Source organism: Ambystoma mexicanum, chromosome 3p (assembly GCF_040938575.1).
Source record: "Ambystoma mexicanum isolate Mex_15411 chromosome 3p, UKY_AmexF1_1, whole genome shotgun sequence".
Taxonomy (NCBI): domain Eukaryota; kingdom Metazoa; phylum Chordata; class Amphibia; order Caudata; family Ambystomatidae; genus Ambystoma; species Ambystoma mexicanum.
Window position 1 is genome coordinate 551,074,020 of NC_090925.1, and position 22,895 is coordinate 551,096,914.

The following is a 22,895-nucleotide window of genomic DNA, read 5'->3' on the forward strand; positions in this document are numbered from 1 at the left end:
ACACCACTATGTGCGCACACGACAGGAACTATGACATCCACTGCATTTTCGCAGAGTTGTAAGTGTGCCCGTTTATAAGATTTCACACATTAAGGATGAACCGTAGTGTTTAGATAACACCAGTACAAATACATGCATTCACTTCAAATTATTAACCAATGTATCTCAACATAACCTACCAACGTGAACCAGAATCTACGAAATAGTGTAAACCTTTTTGCGAGTAGCAACGCAGACCTAAATTGAACCAAGTATAGCTTTTAGTAAAACAATTACTCAAATTAATACGTTACCTGTAAAGCAGTGAAACTAAAAGCATTTGAAACAGTTTGAACCCAAGGCCATCCATGAAACGACACCGGCACATACATTGTTTCACAAATGATCGAAAATGTTGCTAGTTCTGTGTGACTGGTGCACTGACCTTTCCATACTGTAGCATTGTAACCGACACTCAACTCTTACATGAAACTTCTAGCCACACTACGCTACACTGAAGCAGAGGCGTGGCGCGCTTTCTTTTTTGAAGAGTGAAGCATAGAGGAAAAATTTTAAAAAAAGGAAAAGATGACCTACAGCTTGAGCCTCCATCCTGGCGAAAATGACATTCAAGATCTGCGTGAGCGTCGCCTTTGCAGTGGTTTGATTGATGAGATTTTTGCTGGCAAGATAGATGTTGTAGCATGTTCGAACACTCTGAAGGATGGTTCCCTCGTGGATTTCGATATATGGGGACGTCACAGCAGTGAGAAGAGCCTGAAAAGTAAAACAAAAACACCAAGTTCTATTTAAAAAAAAAAGAATTCTGGGTTTCTACTTTGTGTAGCCTTTGTGTGTACAAGAAAAAACGCAAAACGAATGCAACAACATGCACTTGCTCCAATCCCAAATCCGCAAAGGTATGTATGTTAGTTGCCCATTACTGCTGAGAATACTTGGTTCAATGAAAATATACTTTTATAAAAAAAACCTGGGAAAATGTCAACCTGCAAATGAAATGCAGATGATATTGCTTTTCTCATGCCATCACATATCAAACAAATCCTCTACAATTGCCATAGACTCGTTAAAATGGAAGGAGAACGAATTCATTATACACAAGACAAGTATTGGATTACAATACAGGGCTCTAATTCTCCACTCGATTTCTACACATAGATTTAACCTGAAAAGCATGCGTTTAATAACTTAACTGAGTGAAAGCCAGAATATGGATTTATTCTCAAAACAGTTATTTCTCGTTATAAAAGAGCACATCGCACACGTTTACTGAACCTCAGGTCATATAGCTCAATTTCTCGATAATTATGTAGCATCCTCCCCCACAGTAAAGACTGGAGCAAGTTGAACAGCCAAAAAAAGACCCTGAGCGCATACACATCTCTCCCCGAGCCTGAGCCCTGCTGCTGTGCAAAGTTTCGACACTCAACTCAGCTCCTTTACCATCCTCCTATACAGATGCCATCAACATTTACACTGAGATCGCTGCTGATGGGTCAGAGGTGTGGTGCGCACAGACCTAGCCTGGCGGTCAAAGCCACCACTGATGGCCTTTTGGTGCAGCCACTGTCCGGGCCCAAAGAAGGTTGAGGCGAGACTGCAATGTTAGACAATGGAGAGGGAGTGCGCTAAAAAAATGGGTTCAGGCAACCTTCTGGCCTTTTCACTTGTGGTGCACTCTGTCCAGTGGACTCATCGTGCTGGGTTCATACAAATAAAGGCCAGCACGGCTTCTTGGCAGCATGGGTTCATGAGCGCTTGATACTCATGATCACCGGATCCAAAGCATATAACGTGAGACCTAATACTGGCATTCAAGACACTCTATTCATGACTGATTTTGGCATGTGACTGGTTCACGGAAGGCCTCCTCACAATCCATCTCAGGTTTTTCTTCTGTGCGTCAGTTGTTATAAAGTAAGGAGCAGACACTCCTATTTGTGGGAGCATTGTGGGCAGGGAGGGAAGACAGGCCCCAATCACAGGATTTTATCTATTCTAGTGGAAATTTAATCAGTGGCGACTGCCACATTAAACTCACACCTTTTTCACACCTTTTTCTCACAATCGCTCTCTAGTGTAGATTTAGCCTTGTATCCCTGACAGCTGTCACACAACTGGTCAAAACGGTCTTTAGCAAATGCAGCCCTGTCTCACTGAAGCATAAATTGCCATGAGCGTTTGAAATTGCCAGCAGCTGGGATCTCTTTACCTCCTGCTTGTAGACTAGAAGAGTCTGCTTAGCTAAATAAGAAGTGTTGCATATTAATTTGCTATACAATTCTGTAGGTTTGCTAATTAAATTGGCACTTGCGTAGCACAGCCAGCTGTTTACATTATCTTGTTTAATGAACGCACATCTCACCTTGTACATTCCTCTTGCACTCGGGGCTCGAACCACCTTTTTTTATCTGTTCAATGCAATTTTAAAAAGGTGCCAATGGAGAGAGAGTTTAGCAGTAATCCTCGATTCTTAAAAGCACCAAAGGCATGTGTGGGAGTGCTAGGCAAGAAACGTTCCAGTATGTATCAACTATAATTTTTTTTTAAAAAACGTCCTAAATTCCATTCCCCAAAAAGCTGTTACATAATGCTAAAGTACTGTATTGCTACTTTAAAACACTGCATCGTCTTCATGTTTTTTTAGTAAAGTTTAGGTTAGTGTATCTAAATCTCATATTTCATTATGTTGAGGGAAGTGCATTATATTTACAATTGAACACTTTTGAAAATGTACATGATCACACGTCCAAATGCTTTTGAAGGCAAATTAAGTTCTGTGACCAAATTCCTTAAACTGTGCAACAGTTTCTCAACCCATGAGCGGATTCCAAACTCCTTGACATTCCATTGTGCCGCTATTTTGCTTTATACCAGCCACACAAAGTGAAATGGCTGCAAAACTATAATATTCCACTAGTCTGCCTAGTTCAGTGCCTGCTACGCCATTCACTTCGCTTAGCCTATTACTTTATTTCCTCTTACATAATGAATACCAAAGCCAACTAGATGTTTAAGCAAAGTAGTGATCAATAGTTACATCCAGTCTGGACATCTATAGATTGACTGCAATACCATACACTGTAGTTAGCCTCCAGAGCTCACTTTGCTCTACGATTAGGATTGTATTATGCATTAGCACCTTCAGGAGCGAGCTGGCCAATCGGGAGGCTAGGAATGCAAGTGAAATGTGCAAGCAGTTGCCAACATTCCATACTTGTACACCTGCACACCTTGCTCAACTGGAGGTCCCATTAATATTTATTTTCAAATCACGGGCCTATGGGAAGTTTATTTTTTAAGGGAATCATGAACTGTACATAGCAACATTCCCTTTAACCAAAAAAGGTATCGGCATCCCAAATGGTGGCTCTCAGTGCCAACGGCTATAAATACCACATTCAGGGATGAGCAGGGCTGTAATGCTGCGCTTGCCATAACTTCTCCTTACACACCAAATGATAGCACAAGCATACAATATACAGGACACTGCCCTGTGCAACACAGACTGCACCCAGCTGCACAGAGTCTTGTGCTGAAAACTGTTTTGACAGCTTGTTTTTAAATCATTTATTTGTGTCATTCATGCAGTTAACCTTTTACATTTTATACACTCCTCTCACTAATGTCGTACTTCAGTGGTACACAAAAATGCTGTATTGTGGCTCATTGTGTGCTATGGGTACAAATAATTTCTGGTGACATTTAAAATAGAAGTCCAAAATTGCTAATCAAATAAGTTTGTTTGCTAATCAAAAACATTTTAATTGGCAAACTCTTCCAATCAATTTTTGAAGCCAATTAAAGGCTTGGACTCCCCAGGCCAAATGGTACCATACCCATGTGAAATTAACTCTGGGGGTTTGGAAGCATTAGGACGCATTGAGAAGGCATTTAAATCGCAATGGGGCAGATATAACGGACAAAAGATTATAGTTTGCCTCTCGCGTAGAAGTTAGATTTGTCACTCACTAGGTAGTAGCTCCTTCTTCCCCAGAGCTAGCTCCTGCTTACTCGGTGATGCCAGACACCCATGAGCTGCTTTTAACTCGTGTGCAATAAATCCTTTTGTCGATCACGGCATGAACATTTATGTTCACATCAGTATTGCATGCACGAACGCAGGAAGAATGTCTGGTCATTGAACTCTATCATTTTATATGGCATTCCGGTACACTGGCTCTTTCTGCACTAGGATTACAAAAAGGTTACAATCAATCAGCAGAATTCACAATGCCAGCCATACTAAGATGCAGGCAGAGGCACTCTTCGTTCCTTAGGGATTTTCAGGTGGAACAAACAATATTTGTGTCCAGGGCTTTAAGTGGGGTAAGAAATTGAGGGGGGGGCCTATACGGGGGCGTGGCTTGCGGGAGGGCGTGGCCTAAAAGTACGCAAATCGTAGGGTATACACACAAATATATAGAAATGTTATATATTTGTGTGCGTACCTTACTATGATCTGTGTACTATGCAAGCCATCTTTTATAAACGTAGAAATATGTAACATTTCTACGTTTATAAAAGATGGCTTGCAAAGTACACAAACCACAGTAAGGGACGCACACAAATATATAACATTTATATATATTTGTGTGCATGCCCTACGGTTTGCCTAGTTTTCAGGCCATCTTTTTTAAACATTTCAGGTTTATAAAAGATGGCTTTGAAAGTACACAATTCAAGCCATCTTTTATAAAGCTTTGACTACGGACAAAATTGTCCATCGGCAAAGCTTTATAAAAGATGGCTTGAAATGTGTACTTTCAAAGCCATCTTTTATAAACCTCGAAATATGTCGAGGAATCCCCAGGTTCACCGAGGGTTAAAGACGCCTCGGCGACCTGGGGAAACAAAGTGAGAGTAACTGCCTCTGGTGACCTCTCTGGCGAGGGGTCACCAGATGCAGTTACTATGCCTGACGGAAATGGCAGCCAGTCACAGCGTCGCTGTGGCTGGCTGCCACTTCTGTCATCTGAGCTGACTCCCCCATTAGAGGAAAGGAAACCCCCATTAGAGGGATGCAAAACAACCCCCCACCCTTTCCCGCAGACATGAACACCTTTATGGGAAATCTAGGAACTAAGGGGTATGGTAACCCTATAACCCCTTCTAATGGCTGACATGGCTTCTGCCCCTCATTATACTCTATCATAATGGGAAAACACAAAAAAAGCGAAGGAACAGCCTCCTGGAGGCACATCAGTGAAGGGACCAATGAAACCAGAGGATCTGCTAACTCCCACTGCTCCTTTGATGACTTTTTGCTTCAACAACGTTTTCCATCTGTCCTTGGCTGCCTGTTGGTTAACTGTTATGATGGCTGTTTTATCTTGCCATCCATGTCCTCTTTTTTTTATTCACCATTAAAGAAATGTTCTTGTGTAACTATTTTCAAATTGCTAGACTTTTATATCGACAGATTGACTGTATATTCTTGACTTTTTCTTATTTCTATGCTTGCTTTTGTCTTGCTCTTTTTCCTTTCTCTGTACTTATAGTAGTATGCTTCTACCCCATCTTAATTGTACCAACTCATTAATTTTGTACAGTGCGTAGGTGCAAGAGCTTTAGAAATAAATACAAATCTGCAAACTCCACAGATTTCAAGGAGGCCAGAGGCCACACAGGAGGTGTGGCCATCAGAAGAGAGCAAACACCAGACAAGACGTTGCAGGACGCAGTAATCACCTTGGGAGTGAAGGGTACTGAGACTGGTGACTGGAGACGGCCTGCATTGCAAAACGAGCAGAGTGTGTTGCAAGGCAGAGGAAAGAGCCCCCAGAGAAACCGCCCACCGGTCCAGATAAGAGATCGGGAACAGGAGGTGGTGGAAGACACGGACCAGAGCAGACCAGTCACAAACAGTGCCAAAGAAAGAGGAGCACCGCACAGAATGAGCAGCCTCCCGAGGAGCACCACCCATCATAAACAGGTGGCTCCAACAGATCTGGAGGTGGGCGGAAAGGCACGAGACAGAGAAAACCTCAAAGCGGGGAGAACCTGAGATGCCACAAAGTGGGTAAACAAAAAGAGGAAAGCCCCAGATTGGGGAAAGCATGTAGGAGCCCCAAAATGGGGAGATAGACTGAAACAGGTGCCAGTGTGGGGAGAGAACCAAGAAACCCCAGATAAGGGAAAAAGGAAGCACCAAGCCCTTGAGTGGGAGAAGAAGAAAGAGCCCCCAAATTGGGGAGTTTCCGCAGAATGTGGCACTCCATTGTGCATAGAACGTGAGGAGATTTTGAGTAAGAGAAGATTGGGAAAGAATGGGCTCGGGGAGCAATTAAGTAATTAAGAAATCAGTACATCAGACGAAATGCCACATTAATAAGGGAGAATTGATACTGTTCAGAGAGGATAGAGAAACACCCCTATGAATGAGAATGTTACAAGTTAAGTGACATGTTAAAAAGGAGCATGTAACATACAGGGAATTAGCCATACAGAAAAGTGTGGACAACTAATCAGTGAACTGTGGCAAATCAAAAGCGGTAAGCGGGAACAGTTGTGTGTGAATCTGGCATTTCAAACAGGACATGGTTGTTTATGCAGGTGTATACACACTATACAAATTGGCTATGCGTTTGTTGCATTCTTTGCAGCCTAAGAAGCAAGAACTGGGTGTTGAAATGCCGTTTTGAGGGGCTGTCGTTCAGGCACAAAGACTGCTTACTAGAAGTTGCCATGATTATTGCAGTGACACCTATTAAATACCACATTGTTTTCTTCACCCTGCTCCAACCACCGCTCCTTGATTACCCGCAAACACTTTAAGGCATTTTCAACTCCTAGCTCAGGACTAGTTGAGAGAGTGACTACAAGCCATAAATAACTCCCACCTTTCACTGTTGTACTGCTTCCCCACACGCCACCCTGGATATCCCAACCCAACCTTCAACAGAGATACTATTTGCTTGGGGCTCTACACTCTACCTCTGTTTCTCTAATGTAGTAGAAATCCATGTCTGCTTCGCGGTCAAGACAGCCTTGCCGCATTCATGCTTCAAACTCCGTATCGTCACCCACATTTCTTTCAGGAGGCCTCTGTTCACTATTTAAGGGCTGTTAGCTGCCATTCGTCTGATTTTGTAATGTTGTGGGTATTCAATACTGCTTAACAAAGAGTCCTTCTGCCATCAACAAGTACAGTGGCATGAATAGACCTGAGGATTCACCTAGAATGCAGGGAACTTTTATTATGGTGAACATACCAATCAGTGAAATTTGATACAGAGAAGAAGGCATGCATGAAATTGTGTTATCATTAAAATGAGTGATACCTTGGAAAACTACATACTGAAATTTGTAAAATACTTCACAGAAAACTCAGCCATTGTCGGAACATTTCGAACATGCATGAAAATACTGGTAACATAGCATCAAGGCATACAATACTCCAGTTAATACAATTGCTTGGTAGAAATCAAATCATCTAAATGTGAAGATGAAACATAACAAAAACAATAACAGACCTAGCGAGAAGAAAAATAAGGATTTAAACCTTTGCATAGATCACTCAACATCTAATAAAATGTTGATGGGGGAGATTCAATCATTTTATACCAAATCAAACTTTTTAAAGAAAATAATGTGGATCAAAGTGCAAGTGCTGATAATAAAATCAAACATAATTAAACAGTCTTACCCAAACTTCCCATTTCGATTGTGTTACCTGCAATTTATTTTTATGTTTTAATGGAGTTTTGTTCATTTTCAGGTACATTTCTTCCAGATCTAAATCCACCATTTTTAGTTAAGGTGTCAAGTACACTTCACACAAAATACCATTTAATGTTCAAGTCCTGACCAGTTCAACCAACCCACGTAAAAATGCTCCATCCTCAAAAATGAACAGAAATTCAGGGTTGCCAATGCTTTTTGTTGCTGCCTCTCTCAAGGAATAATCAGGCACTAGCATTTATACCAAAACATTTTATTAGGGCTATAAATAAGGAGGATTAAAAAAGAAAATATAAATCTTTGTATTTTCTTTATTTCTGGTTTTGGTAAAGCTTACTATAATTGGCAGCACATTCAGTCAGAATTTCTCTAAATGCACTACCTTTAACACAGAAAAACAGGACATACCTTAATTATTTGCAACTGTACTCCTTCATCCGTTAGTGGACCTTGGAAGCAATTACAAACTGTCTCTACTATGCGATCGATGAGACGTTTTCCAGGACTCCCGCTGTCTGGTGCATTTCCTGTAATATGCCCATAGGCTATTAATTTCTATTTAAATAAAAAAAAGGGAGAGTCAGGAACACATTTAAAGCCGCATCACACAAAGAAAACATGACACATGCAGAATAACATGCCAGGATTTAAAAGTGCAACATTACAAAAAGTGTTCCTACTGGAAGGAGAGCGATTCTTATTTTCTGAACAATATTTGTTTCTTTGACTAGAACTCCTTTCACTTCAATATTTAGTTTATAAAAACAGGATATAAAACATACTTAAGAAAAGCATACATGCATGTACAATTAAAGACCAGTAGAAGCAAGAATAATGTATGCACAAAAGGTTTCTGGAAAAAAATAAGGACAAGTTCCCGCTTTAAACGCTTTTACCTAATCAACCAAGCTTTTTGTAAATATTTTGCTACTTCCAAAGTTACATACTTCTGATCGACCTACAAACTAAATAAGCAGATAGAAGAACCCTCACGCTCAACAATCTTTAAGTGGGTCTCAACTATTTTCTTCGTTCGGACGTATATCATGGTCATATAACTAGTAAATAGATTGGATCGTCAGCTAATACATGACAAAATAAAAAGTCAGATGAATATCCTTTCCAATTAGATGCAAAAGGGAGCCAAAAAAACATTTTAGCAATGAAGGACTCAATAACATCTAGATAATGCTAAAACAGATGGTATTTTTGACTGACATGTTCTAGTGAGACTGCCTTTTAAACAGTTATCTGGGCCAGTAACAAGGAACCATTAATCTATTAGAGGTTATCCCAGTTCCTTTACTAGAAGTGCTTATCAAATAGGGATTCATATCCTTTAAATTAAGTTCGGTTGATTTGTTGAGTGCATTTTATACATGTGAAGGTGCGTAAGGAGGTTTTAGTACATCAACCTGTGATTCTCTATATTTAACAAGGCGTGGGACATTGCCAAGCTTAATCCAAGATAACAATGGTCTCAGACTTGCAGCAGCCACAATAATACACCCCAATTCCATTCATGGGGGTACATTTGGAAAAATTAAAAGTAGACCCAATAATATTTTAAACAGCTGTTTTTTTAATTGGTTGCATTGGTGAGGCATCCAATGTTACCATTTCTCCATACTTCAGTGCTGTATAGGTAGGCAGACACTGAGCTCGATAAACCTCCATGGCCGAAGAAATGGCACATCCACCAATGTCAATTACTGTTGCTCCACCACAACTAGAAAGTAGCAGATCACTTTTCTCCACCCTGAATTGCCAAGATGATTAAAGAGCATACCAACATAATCAAAGGTGTTAATCCTCTCAATTTTAGAGCCCTGTAAATAAGTCGACATCTAGGCTGAATGGAGGTACATTTAGTTGCATCATTGTTGATAGCAAGCCCTTTCATGGCAAATACTGCAGAACCTATTAAGTCGTTTTTGAAACCTGGTTATGTCTTGGCTAGAACAGCTGCACCAGCCACAAAGAAGAATTCTATAGTTCCAACTATTCAATTATGGCACATCTGCACTTTGCGAGAGAGGCATGGTATCAAGAGAGATAAAAGACAAGGATATATTTTAAACAAAGCTTTATTAATGTTCAGGATGGTATAACGCCCAACTAACCCTATACTATGGCAGGATTTTCTTGCCTAAAGGAATCTAAGTAAAGTCCCTGTCTTGTAAGGGGAGGAAGATTAGCTCAGGGGCAATGCATTTGTCTTGTAAGCAAGACAACGCAGGGCAACACAGGTTTGAATCCCGATCCCGCGCTCAGAAACCACTTGTTGGGATTAAGCACGTTATAGAAGAACAATTATAATATTATAAGTCCAAAATAAAACTCTGTCAAAACCTACCCTTGTCCTTAAACTATAACAAAAACTAGTGGGGAAATGTTCTCAAAAGTATGTGTTTGAAAGCAAATGCTAAAGTTCAATAGAGTTCCAATGTAACCTTAGTTCTGCTACAGATTGATCAAAGTATTCCTTAAATTCATCATCATCATCACAGTTAACATCTTTTGTTGGTCTCAGGTCTCCCTTCCCCAAGTTCCAAAGGGCAATACAGTTCACACTACCATATAGTCTTGCGATTCCCTTCCCCAAGATAAATGCAATAAAGTTCACACAACACTGATCTTGGAGTTCCATTTCCCCAAGATCAACCTTCAGCTGTTGACTTGTTTCCTTCCACTTCACAAAATAATATTAGGTCCAGCTGACCTTTCCATCGGTTATCTTCACCAAGGATTCACTCCTCTTTGCTGCTTTCCCATTGGTAGTGGCTTTTGGTCTAGGCGCAGTTATCAGACGACACGGTCCAGCTGTAACAGGTCACGCAACCATAGGCTTCCCCAATGTCATTGTCATGGTTTGCTTCAACACTCCATATACAAGCAGCTTGGTGTGAGTTTAGTTTCACTTGGTACAGGCTCAACAATCCCTTTCACAAAGTTCATTATTCAAAATGAATGAGTTTCACTTCATACATGCTTACCAGCCCCTTTCCCCAGAGGTCAGCATTCAATAATGCCAAGTTTAGTTTCTAAGGGCGCGACAGCCCTTCGGAGCGCCCAGAGTCCCAAATGCCTTTCAAAGCCTTACCGGGTTGCTGTGCTACACTCAGCGGCTTCCCTCCTGCCCGGGAAAAGCAGTTCACCGACTGCTTACTACCAAGGATCCCTCTGCTTCTCTGTGATGCCTGCTCTCTTTTCCCATCCCATGCACTTGCGTGTTCTCAATGTCACTGGGCCTACTAAGAGCGCTGTTTTGTTCTCCCTTGTTCCTCTCCCTTGCCGGGCTCTGAAACACTTGTGTACGAGCGCAATAGAAATAAAATATCAATATCAATCTATGCTTTTCCTCATGCAGGGCTCCGGTCCTGTTTTGTTTCACTTAGCAGGACTCCTTGGATTGCCAGAAGCATCTCAGCATCTCGGCTTCATCCTACTCGGCACAGCCACTTCTTGCTCCTTTTCACTCGGCTACACCTGTACCGCTCTTACTTTTTGTACCTCCCTCGTGACGCTTCCGACTTCCAGCTTTTATACTCTTGTTCATTCACAATGGACTGCAGTTGAAAACAAGTATTTCCAATTGCCTGACCTTGTTCAGGCCAATTAGTGCGACATGCCTTCTTCATCACAGTACCAGAGTGGTACTTACCTTTGGAAATCTGCATTGCTCCTAGTTGCCTCTTCTTCTCAGTACTTAAATTAACGTCATAGGGATAAATGAACCGAGACTGACGATATACCATGAAGGCTAAAGGAAGGTTGGGATTGTCAGTATTAGGAAAGAGGACATACCATGTCTCACCCTCAGGTACCCTCACTCCAATCCCCAAGGACCCTCTACTCAGGTGATCCTCCGTTTGTCCACTCCCATAGTCGGGATCCTAAAGCAATGGCCTTTCCCTGGCCACCTGAACAGAAGATCGCTGGGAAGTAGATATAAGAACACCTTCAGTTTTCTCAATTTGCTGCTTTACCATTTATGAAAAGGGTAAACATATCTGGGCTTAAACACACCCTTGTCTTACACGCTTTGTTATTAATAAGGCCCTTGATGTTTCAATCCCCCGGGCCTCAATCTTGCCACCACAATTATCACCATAAAAAACCTTGTATAGCTGACGGAATCAGTGGAGCAATGATGGCTTTTCAAGAGATGAACAAAGCATATCGTTATGCCGCATCAAATGTTGTCATTCGATCTATAGACAACATTCATAGGTTGGCTTTTCAGAAAGAAACTTTTATATCAAAAAGCCAGGCCTAATTACTGGTTCCAATCCCTTCACAAAAACCAGGAGACACAGATCTAGGTTTCCTCAGCACCATTCATCTATTCCATTCAGCAGAACCTTGCCATACGCATTGGTCAGAGGATCAATTTGTGAAATTTCGTATACATGGGGGCAATCTTGGCTTTCTTTCGATATTCTTGATACCACATGATGAAATTTACCTATTGAAATAAAACACCCTTAGGCATGCAGCTCCCATTTAAATAGATCAATCGTTAACTTATGCAATCCTGGGCCCATACCAGCTGTCTGGGAATGAAGGGACACAAGAATCTCATTTAGCAAAAATTTCAAATGATTCTCAGATTGTAAGCCATTTGTAAATTAGATCAACGCAAACTGGTCACTTATATGATCCTGATTAATAAAGGGTTTTAAAATGAGGAAACCATATTATGGATGGTTTGCCAGAATCTACATGCATATTTCTGAGTGATTATGCCTTTTATTTCTTCTCACTGCATTGTGATCCCTTTCTGTCTTTCTTTTCCGCCATACTTCCAAGTGAATGTACCTCTGCAAATTCTCTAGTGCCAGAAGTTTAAAAAACCACCAAAAGCGTATCTCAACAGTCTACATTTGCTATCAAACCAAGAGTTTGATGAGGATTATTTATAGACAAAGCAAGGGAAAGTGACATATGGAACAGCCATTTTGACTAAGTCATCAAACATAATATATCATTAGGTGCATAATTGTGGACATGATCGGTTGCCAATGTAGTCAAATTTGGCAATAGATCATGATGCAAAAATAGTAGTCTGTTCAAGATGCAAATATGACCATTTCACTCTCCAACGTTTATTTGAAACAGCAAGGGCTAAACTGAGGGGAAAACCTCTTGCCATTTTGCAATTTGTTCAGCATAGATGGTGAGGAACAAAGTCATGATCACTCAATTCTTTGGATGTCAAACAAGTTAACCAAACCTGTCCTAAGTAAAAGCATCAGAGTATAAAATCTACAAAGCTAGTTTAAGCATTAACCTTACATGTTGGGCAAGCAGGAATATTCCAAGAGAGCTTCCCATTGCACGTCTATAGTCCTGTAGACTAACGGATATCTAAGCTGACTGCTTCAGAATGTTGTTTTGCTATAGGTTACATAGTTTGGGGGTGGGGGGGCAAGTTCCATCCTCATTCACAAGTATCTCATCACAATTTTTCACAGACTTGAATGTTGAAATAGCCCAAAACGATTGTTCATACCTTACCAAATCACTTTCACCCATGCAATCACTGGTGTTGTTTCATGAACCCTCAAAGACAACAATGGTCACTAAGGCTGGACGATTGTAAATATTGAATAGCTACCACTTGTTCCAGTTATAAAAAAAGCATTAATACTTGAAAATGTGTGGAACCAGAGTCAGCAGGAACTTTCACATCAATTACCTAAATCAATCTTACATACGAAAGTATCAAGGTTTTCTTAACATAAAACGAATCAAATATACCTTTTTGTCAAAAAGAAACACATCATTGTTTATTTAGAAAAGTGTGCACCTGTGTAGATCATGTATGCATTTTCGAAGTGCGCTTCTGTAAGTGTGCCGATAACGCTGACTGCGACTGAAGGAGCTGTGCTTCAGCTTTTACCCCAGTTTCGATCTACAGAGCCTGCTGCGTTTATCTTGACTAAATTGGAAATAAGTCACAGTATGGACTCCCTTTAAAGAGCCTAAAATGTATGGACTTATGTGTGGACTATGGACTGGGAAGAGGAGTTAATCTGTGTGTGATTATTTCTACAGTGATCACTCCACGAGCACCGCCCTCCTTTCCCACAAGCCATATTACCTGGAATGCACACGCATTTTCGAAGTGCGCTTCTCTAAGTGTGCTGATAACGCTGATAGGGCTGGAGGTGTGGAGCTGGAGATAGAGGGCTCTTAATATTAAGAACCTTCTAAGAGTTCATTTGTATTATTTTACTCATTTAGAGCAAGCAGTGTTTAGCGTGCTCAACAAACTGTGGCGAGTTTTTCTTTTTATAATCATATGTCAACATTACATGCTATTGCGCTTGCAAACATTACACCTAAACGCTCTACGCATTCGATAAAACTGGTCCGGAGTGCGAGTACATCTGTGTGAGGCAAAGCCATGGCGCTCACGACGGATATTAGAACATTTTATCCATGTCCATCTCATTTTTCTTTGCCTGACGCTGCATGTGTAAATATGAATGAACCCATTAACTTACAGGCTGAGGAAGTGGAGAGGGGTTCTGTGATACTGATTCATTTGAGCACTCCGTCAGATTCCTTAATGGTGAATTTACCAGACATGGAGTACAACGTGACAGATGAACCTAAGGGTTTCATGGTAACTAAGAAATATCTAAATGTGGCTGCATGTGTACATGGAGTGTGCCGTGAGATTTTTTACATTCTGCTGCTACTTCGGGTGTTGCCACAGGGGTTTCTTTTGATGCATCTGTGTGTTTGTTAGGGTGAATTCTCTGTTTAGGCTGAATTTCCTAACCTAGTGAGTCCCCCAGCAGCTTTGCTGGATTTCTGGGGTTTATTTTTTTCTCCTGCCAAGAGTGAGACTCTTTTACCCTCTCTTGGACATGATTTGCGTGTGTTTCTTTGAATCTAGATGTGTTTAATGGGCTATGGGGTCTTTTACTCCATAGGGTTTCATGTGTTTTTGCGATGTGTGTTACACAGCACCCTCCGTGCAGTAACACAGGGGTGTCATAGTAACCCCCCAGTATAGTCTCCAGACCCTGGGACTGACTACTGTCTCCCAGGGCATGTAAAGTCACCATTGACTTTACTAGTCTTAAATTCTGAACAGAACCAGTACAAACCATCATATTGTGGACGTACTGGCTGGGGAAATTCGATTGCCCCATGGTCTGTTAGTCGAGGGGGCACGTCTCCGTCCCCCCCCGATCGAGTTTTGGCTGGTGGCAGTGGATACTACTTTTTATATTCAACCGCAAATATTTTCCTATGGGATTTCCCATTGTTTTAGGCTACTATCTTTATTTCATTATTTAAGGTAGCCTCGAACATACCGCCGGTTTATTTAATTAATATTAATTCTCCGGTTGGTATTTTTGCCAAAACTTGATTCTAAAATGGCGTTTGTGTTCTCTTCTGTGACTCCAACCCAAGTCGAGCCCTTTGTTCCACTTTTTGGTGGGCTTCTCCACAGAAGCCCTCCAAAGTGGTGCCACTATGTCTGGGGTACTTAGGAGGGGTGGAGGGAAATTTAGGCACCCTGGACTGGACCTAGGCAACTCAAGTCGCACTCCGTCCTGATTGGCCCAAGCGATGAGCCGCCCGGCTCCCCACTTGTTTGAGTGACAGCTAGGCTGAGTGAATGGGGGTTTTCTGCATAAAAGCAGGGCTTTGGGGACTGGAACTTCAGAAGTCACCACAGGACCTAAGAATCCGACGAGGGAGAAGCTGAGCCGACCTGCCACGACACCACGACCAGTGGAGCCCTGCTGGACCGTCTCACCACTTTTCCCAACGACAGAGGAGATCTCCTGCCGCAGAGTCTTCTTCCTTTGACTGGTGGGGATAACCAGTTTCACAGTCTTTTCGCTTTCCCAACGTATCTCGTGGCCGCCTTACCCGTGCTAAGCACCCCGGCAACCGGGATACCACGTTTTACCACGACCGCGAGATAAAGGTACCACCTTTTACCGGAAAACTCTGCGGCTGGTTTCTGCCCTGGTAGTGCAACGACCTGCATCTTTCCTCCACGTCGAGATCTTCTCTTCCCCTGGACGACGCCGCAACTTGCAACCACTACCAGGAACAACTGCCACCGCTGGAGGATCCTTCCCATTTAAGGTACCGTGTCCCGCCTGGCTTCCCTTGCAACCGACTGTACGGGGTAGATTTAGCCCCCGGCTTTCGAACCTGGGTTAGCCTGGGACACCCTGGCTAAACTTCTCAGCCTCTCTAAACTCTTTTCTGAACCCTCTGCAAGACTTTCTAAGCCTAGTGTAACTGTGTGATCTTGGGCGCATTTGTGCTCTGCTCTCTCTAAGAGTGGGCCCAGCCGTTGGACTTTGGCTCACCAGTGACTTTTTGCTCTCTGCCTTGCTAATAGTGTTCCTGAATCGTAGAGTGGTGTAATCCTGCATATTCTGTCTTTTCCCCTCCCTTTTTCACAACCTTAGTAGAGTGCAATCTAGTTAAGCGCTCACCTCTGTATGAAAATAAGTGGTGTCTTACTGTGATTTTCTAATAAGGGAAAAAGGGGTGTATATATCATAATAGTAACTGTGTTTAGAATATTTTACAATAAGAGTGCTGGAGTGTTTCAACTGTGTGTTTATAAATAAATAATTATATACTTTGATACCAAAGCTCTGGTCATTGTTTGCTTGTATTATTGTATCCGAGTGCCTATTGAGTATACTTTGCATACTGCTTGACTCTTCTTGAGGGAAGTCTGACTGCTCAGCCACAGCTACCAGGTAAATCTGGGTGGTACAGACTGCTACCAAGTGGGTTTACTGCTAACACCTGTAGTCTTAAATCTTTTGCAGTGGTCCCTAAGGGAACTGCACAGGTTTCTGCCTAACAGTGTTCTCCTTTGGGGGTAGCAATATAAATAACGTCATCTCCAAGGCGAAATACCGAAAGTGGAACAAATCCGGGCTCACCATCTGAATTATCCCAATCTCCTGTGATGTTCTCTGGCTCTATGCATGATGGTTCTAACAACTCACTATCTTACGCCTAACCGACCCGAGGAGACCTAGGCCAGTGCCTTTTCAACTAGGGGATGATTTTGTGGCTGCTGCCTTATCGTTTGCTGAAATATCATTGCAGGCAATGCACAATGCTTTATTCTCGCTTGCTAAGCTATATTAGTGTTTGGATAGCAAGGTGGGAGGGAAGAATGCCATGCTAAAACAACTACTTCAGCATCAAGTATCTGGTAATATTCCGGTTCAAGCAGATGTTGCTAGTAACTTGCCTATAATCTCAAGGATGATTGAATTTATTAGGAATTAAAAAAGAAATGGTGTTCGCTTTGTCTGAAGAACCCATAAAGAATCCTAATGTTATCATTCTGGAATACACTAATGAAAATGACCTACAGGCGGAGGACATTATATCAAATGAATTATTGGATCCAGCAGTCCAATTAGGAAGGACTAATTGTGTCTTTGGCAATTCTGAAAACATATTGGATGACATAGTAGCGGATAACTATAATAATGACCTAATTGGAGTAGTCGATGGCAAACCAATATTTAATACTGTATCTAAAACTAGTTCTACGAAAGCAGAGAAAAATGCATTAGTACTAGGAAAAGACAAGAAGAAAGAAAAAGATACCAGATCTTCAACGACAATCTAGGGCAAATTCTCGATCTTTTATACTATCCTTACCTCCTAGACCCAAATTTACACGAAAATTGGAAGCAGGGAGGAGACAATTAAACATCGCCAATAAAAAGGTTTTCTATAGCCAAAAAGCAACCACTTAAACAAGCCATTGCGCCCTCAGAGATAAGCCTTTGTGCCCCATTGGATAACTTGGTGGATGAAGTTCAATGGGAGGCAGCATTGCATCTCTCTATGGACAGGCCGACCGAGTTACCACTGGGGATAGAGTGGCGGCTCAAAGCCAACTGAATCGACAAGGCGCGGGTAATGGTTTTGTAATGTTGGAAAATCAACGCAAAGAAATAGCAAAATCGGTTGCTTCATTTATGATTAATACTAATCCTAAAATTTCTACTTTCTAACAACCAGCTTCAAAAGACCATGCTAGGTTGCCAATGGGCCCTGCTTATGTTAAACTATTGCCTAATGTTAATATAAACAAACATTAGCAATTAGAACAAAAGGATTTCCCAAGGAAGAGTGTTAGGGAACATGGCAAACAGTTTGATCACTTTCACCAAAATATTCAACCAGCTATGGATCATAAAGAGACCCATGGAAAGCCCTTGTCCACTGTCCAGAGTAGACAATTTCAACAAACAAATGCACAATCTGCTCTGGGAAAAAAGGGGATATGAACAATCGGCCAACTTATATTTACAAGCCAAAACATTTGACCTGTGATTCGACAACTTATCACAGTTTTATTTTTCAATGTAGAGGGGGTGATTTTCCAATCTACGATGTGAATAGAACGTCAGTTTAAAACATCCTGAAAGAAATCCCTAAACTTCAAGACATAACTTCAAGTGAGATCACTCTGGTTGAATTCATCCATTACTATGACACTACAGTGGTAAAATTATGGATTATGTCTGGTATCATAAGAAACACCATTTGGCAAGTGCAAGAGGAGTTCTATAACATGGGTTTTATGCTGTTTATTCAATCTAATCCCATGTTGGAGAACAATGTGAATTGTAAAAACACCATGATGCCAGTGGAAAATAAACCATGGATTACTACCCCTCTGTCGATGTGTTGCTCTTATAGCGATTCACTTGCCTCGCGAACAGTGAAAATGGGAAATCATTCCTCTGAAAGACATTCTAATGAACAACTTGGATGCAAAAAGAAATATCAATCGGAGCACACCTATTTTCACAAAGGATATGATGGGGGGAAAAAATTAAATTATTATGGGTGCTGGGAAGGAATACACGCCCTGACACTGGAGCCTGTGATAAACATAAAACAAAAAGTGTCTAAATTTAAAGACACTCCCGTCCCCTGCACACCTTACAAGCTGAAATAAATCAGTCAATTTTCATAGAATTTAAACTTTTATAAGCAAAAATATCAAAGCAGAACATGAATAACAGCATGTATTTGCTTGTATCAAGAGAAACAGATGTTGACTGGCTTCACATATGGCCAGCATGAAAAACAAATCAAAACAGAAAAAGAAGTAAACTCCCAATTTTGAAATGTAGCTTCAAGCTCTACGCATTTCGGGGAATGACCCCCTTCTTCAGGAGCAGAAGATCTGCAAATATAGATATATATACCATTAAAAAACATCACAGTTCACTCAAAATTTCAACTACCTCAACAAATTATACAAAGGTTGTTCATTAATTGTAATGTCTACACAAATCCACAAAAGTTTATGCATAATCTTGTCAAGTGGTTGTATATTCACAGTGGTGCAACTGGTGTGACTCCAAAAATAAAACCTCAAAGTGAATTAAATCCAAACAAAGCATTTATATGTACCTTCAAATTGTAATATTGCCAAAAAATATTAAATGTACGTCTGTGTACAGTTTGCACAGAAACCAGGATCCCTGCGGAGACTCCTGCAGTCGTCAGCAAGATGGTGTAGTTTCACGAATTCTAGAATACCAAAACATAACTATAAGCACCAACTAAATAAACTAAATTATAACACCTTAATGGCTAAATGAACCAACATTCAAAAACACTTATATCTAGTCACCAACTAATCCGTGGAACACCAAAGAAAACACCAAGTTCAAAAATCAACCTTGTGCCACCACCTCTACTAAGAACTAAAAGTTAAAATCGCCCATCCTCAAAAAAAACTTACTGTGTAAATATCACCTCCACTGTAATGTATTTACCCAAACATGTTACTTGTTACTTACACCCCTTCCAGAATTCTGACTTCAGAGAGTTTCAAAACAAAGTAATCCGCATCCAACATGAGGTCTCCTGCCTATTGTGGAATAGTACAGTGGAACTGGAAAAATAAACACACAAAAGCACTTTTAACACTCGCCGCCTTTCCAAAGAAAGAAAAGGGAACAAAAACGTCCACACATCTTGGTTTTACCTTACGAGGCAAACCGCTTCCCAAAAAGTTGAACGACTCCTCTCCCATTCACACAGAACAGTTCCGAACCGCAAGTGCACTTCCTGGCTCATTATATGCTAGTTCCGGGTGGTCACACGATGAAATCACGTGACCGCAATGTAAACGAATACTGCAAACTGCATAAAATTCTATATGTGCGCGGACAATGGAGATGCCAACAAAAAGTGGCTACAAAATTCTGCTGCATACTAATAACAGGATATAAATACTTTGGAAAAAAATGCCCGGCAGTATATTAACCAACCCTTCATCCACGCACACGTGAATAAAGAAATAAAGTGAAAAAAGCCAAATATAAGTTTACCACCATTCCCAATGTCTACTCAAAAACATTTTAATACCGCTCACCTAAATAGTGCAAAAACACAGAAATAGGGGAGAAGAAAGGAAAAGGATAAAAATAAATAAACACATCTTCAAGGAAGAACAAACTGACAAAAGACTCACTGAAAAATATTTATTAGGAGTTTTGTCCCTGTGATTTAAGTTTACTTACTTGGGTATAGATTGGTTTATTCAGGTCACTTTTAATTTGTTTTTTAGTCTTTGTATTTAAGCATTAGTAATTATAGATTACTCATGGTTAATTTATCATTTCATATAAATATTTTCAGTGAGTCTTTTGTCTATGTTTGTTCGTAACAACAACAATTAACAACTTGGGTCAGAGATTACTAATACTTATAGATTAGCTTCATGGAATACCTGTGGTTTTACCCATTTAGCCACATCTTCCATTAATTTGCTAGATAATTATGACGTTAGGTTACAGGAGGTTTGGCCGACTATACCGCCAATATGGGAAGATCATGCGATATCCGTGCACCCGGCGGTGCACCCAGGTCAGGGGAGACCGGTGGCGGGACTGTTAGTAGCTACAAAATCTTAATCTAATCTTTTGGTGCATTCTTGGCTGCTCCTAGCCCATTCATACAACTTGTTAAGATCAAATCCCTCTCCTTTTGCAGTGAATGCATTAACATTTATTGGAATCATGTGGCTTTGAGTGATGCTGTTTTTTGAGGATCTAGAAGGAATTCTCTATCTTACTGCCAATGATTCCATTATTGATCACACAATCCTAGCCAAGGATTTGAAAATCAGTTGCATTCAGAAGTAAAAAAAAAGCTCTGTCCGATATTGCCATTCGTTGGTCGAGATTTATGCAGGAAAGAAATCTCTTGATGACAAACTGGATGGATGCAGAGACTTGCCCGGCAAATACATGGCAAAGAGGATCCCAAACAGCTTACATAGATTACATATATGCTGATAGAAACCTCTTCGCTAGGATGGACATAATCAACATTATCTCACAAACGGTTAGTGATCACCATATTCTGACACTAACATGGTCCCTACCAGTGTGTGATTTTACAAAAAAGACAATTTATTATGGTCTGCAATTAACCTGTGCCTCTAGTGGACATAGATTCAGATGGACGTCAGATAAGTTGCAGGCGTTGTTGTTGAAGGAACAAGTTACTTACCTATAACTGTTGTTCTCCAGCATGGGTCTGGCATGGATTCACATGCTCATGAATATTCCCTGTCGTCAGGCTGGGAATCCTCAGTAAAGAAAAAATCAGTTTCATTTTCGTTTCTGAACTGTCTTTCTACTAATAATCAATCACTGGTCTCTGGGTCATACTGCACGCAGCCAATGACTGCCCTCTACCTAAGCCCCTCCTCCTCTGGCAGCCATCTTCAGATTTGGTAGCACGTAAAGTGGCACTACGACCAAGAGAAGAGCCGTAGAGGGGTTGGAGGGAGGGTTTGCATGTGAATCCATGCCAGACCCCTGCTGGAGAACAACAGTTACATGTAAGTAACTTGTTCCTTCTCCAGCATGGGGTCTGGCCTGGATTCACAAGCTCATGAATACAAGAATACATAGCAGTACACACATGCACAACCACGGGAGGTGGCAAGGCTCAACATTAAGCATCTCTTACCTCCTCATCAGGCTCACCTTCAAACGAACAGGTTGCGCAGCACTGCCTGGCCGACTCTGTACTTCTCCCTGGAATCCCGGTCGACGCAGTAAAATCTCGTGAAGGTTTGAGTCGACCTCCACGAGATTTTGAGCAGCCCTGCAGATGCCCAGCAGGGGCACACCAGACAGGAACACTGTGGTAGCAGCGATCGCTCTGGCTGAATGGGCTCTCAGACGGCCGGGCAACGGTCGGTTTGCCAACCGGCGACAGTGCATGATGCAGCCTGAGAGCCATCTGGAAATGGAAGCCTTCGAGAGGGTCTCCCCTTGGTTCACAGGTCCAAAGTTCCAAACAGCTGTGATGTCTTCCGAAGGCTTTTCGTGCAGTCCACATAGAACGTCAGCGCTCTAGCAACATCCAGCGAGTGCAAAGTCCTCTCAGCCGGCGACGAAGGCGACAGGAAGAAAACAGGTAACACCAAGGGCTCATTGAGATGGAAGTTCGACAGCACCTTGGGCATAAAGGAGGGGTGCGTCCTCAGCACAACCCTTGTCTCGTGAAATGTCATGTACGGAGGTTTACAGGAGAGGGCCTGGATCTCTCCCACTCGTCGTGCTGGGGTGATGGCCACAAGAAAAGCTGTCTTTCACGATAGGAACTTCAGCGGTGCCGAGTGTAGGGGCTCAAATGGGGGACCCATGAGCCTGGTCAGCACCACGTTGAGCTCCCACGCTGGGGCCGGAGCCTTCACTGGCGGGTAAGAGCAGAACAGTCCTTTCATGAACTCCTTCACCAGGCAGTGAGACCACAGCGATGACCACCCCAGAGTTCTGGTGTAGCAGGTGATAGCGCCAGGTGGATCTTGATGGAGGCATACGCCAGCCCCGCCTTGGCTAGCGGCAGCACTTGAGGAGCCGTAATCCATGGAGGGTTGATCTTCTGTGCACAGCACCAGACAGAGAACCTCTTCCACTTATGTCCATAGCACTTGAGAGTCGAGGACGCCCTGGCCTTTGCAAGTACCTCCTTGCAGTCCATCGGGATATCGTAGACTACGAACTCTAGTGCTGCAGGAGCCAGGCCTGCAGGTTCAGCGATACCGGGTCCTGATGTAGGATGGCGCCTCCTTCCCTGGCAAGAAGATCTGTGTCGTCGGCAGTTTGACTGGGGGGGGGGGGAGCTGACAAATCCGGGAACCATAT

The 22,895-nt window shown here is 41.9% G+C and overlaps 1 protein-coding gene across 1 annotated transcript in view; it reads right to left on the reverse strand.

The window, feature by feature from the left end:
* ARFGEF2 (ARF guanine nucleotide exchange factor 2) overlaps positions 1–22,895 on the reverse strand; it is a 2,106,550-nt gene that overhangs the window by 1,817,358 nt on the left and 266,297 nt on the right. The window contains exons 4-5 of the mRNA XM_069651280.1: positions 8,092–8,238; positions 577–756 (exon numbers count right to left, since the gene is read on the reverse strand). Of these exons, the coding sequence (XP_069507381.1) occupies positions 577–756; positions 8,092–8,238 (327 nt within the window). The remainder of the gene's footprint in view (positions 1–576; positions 757–8,091; positions 8,239–22,895) is intronic.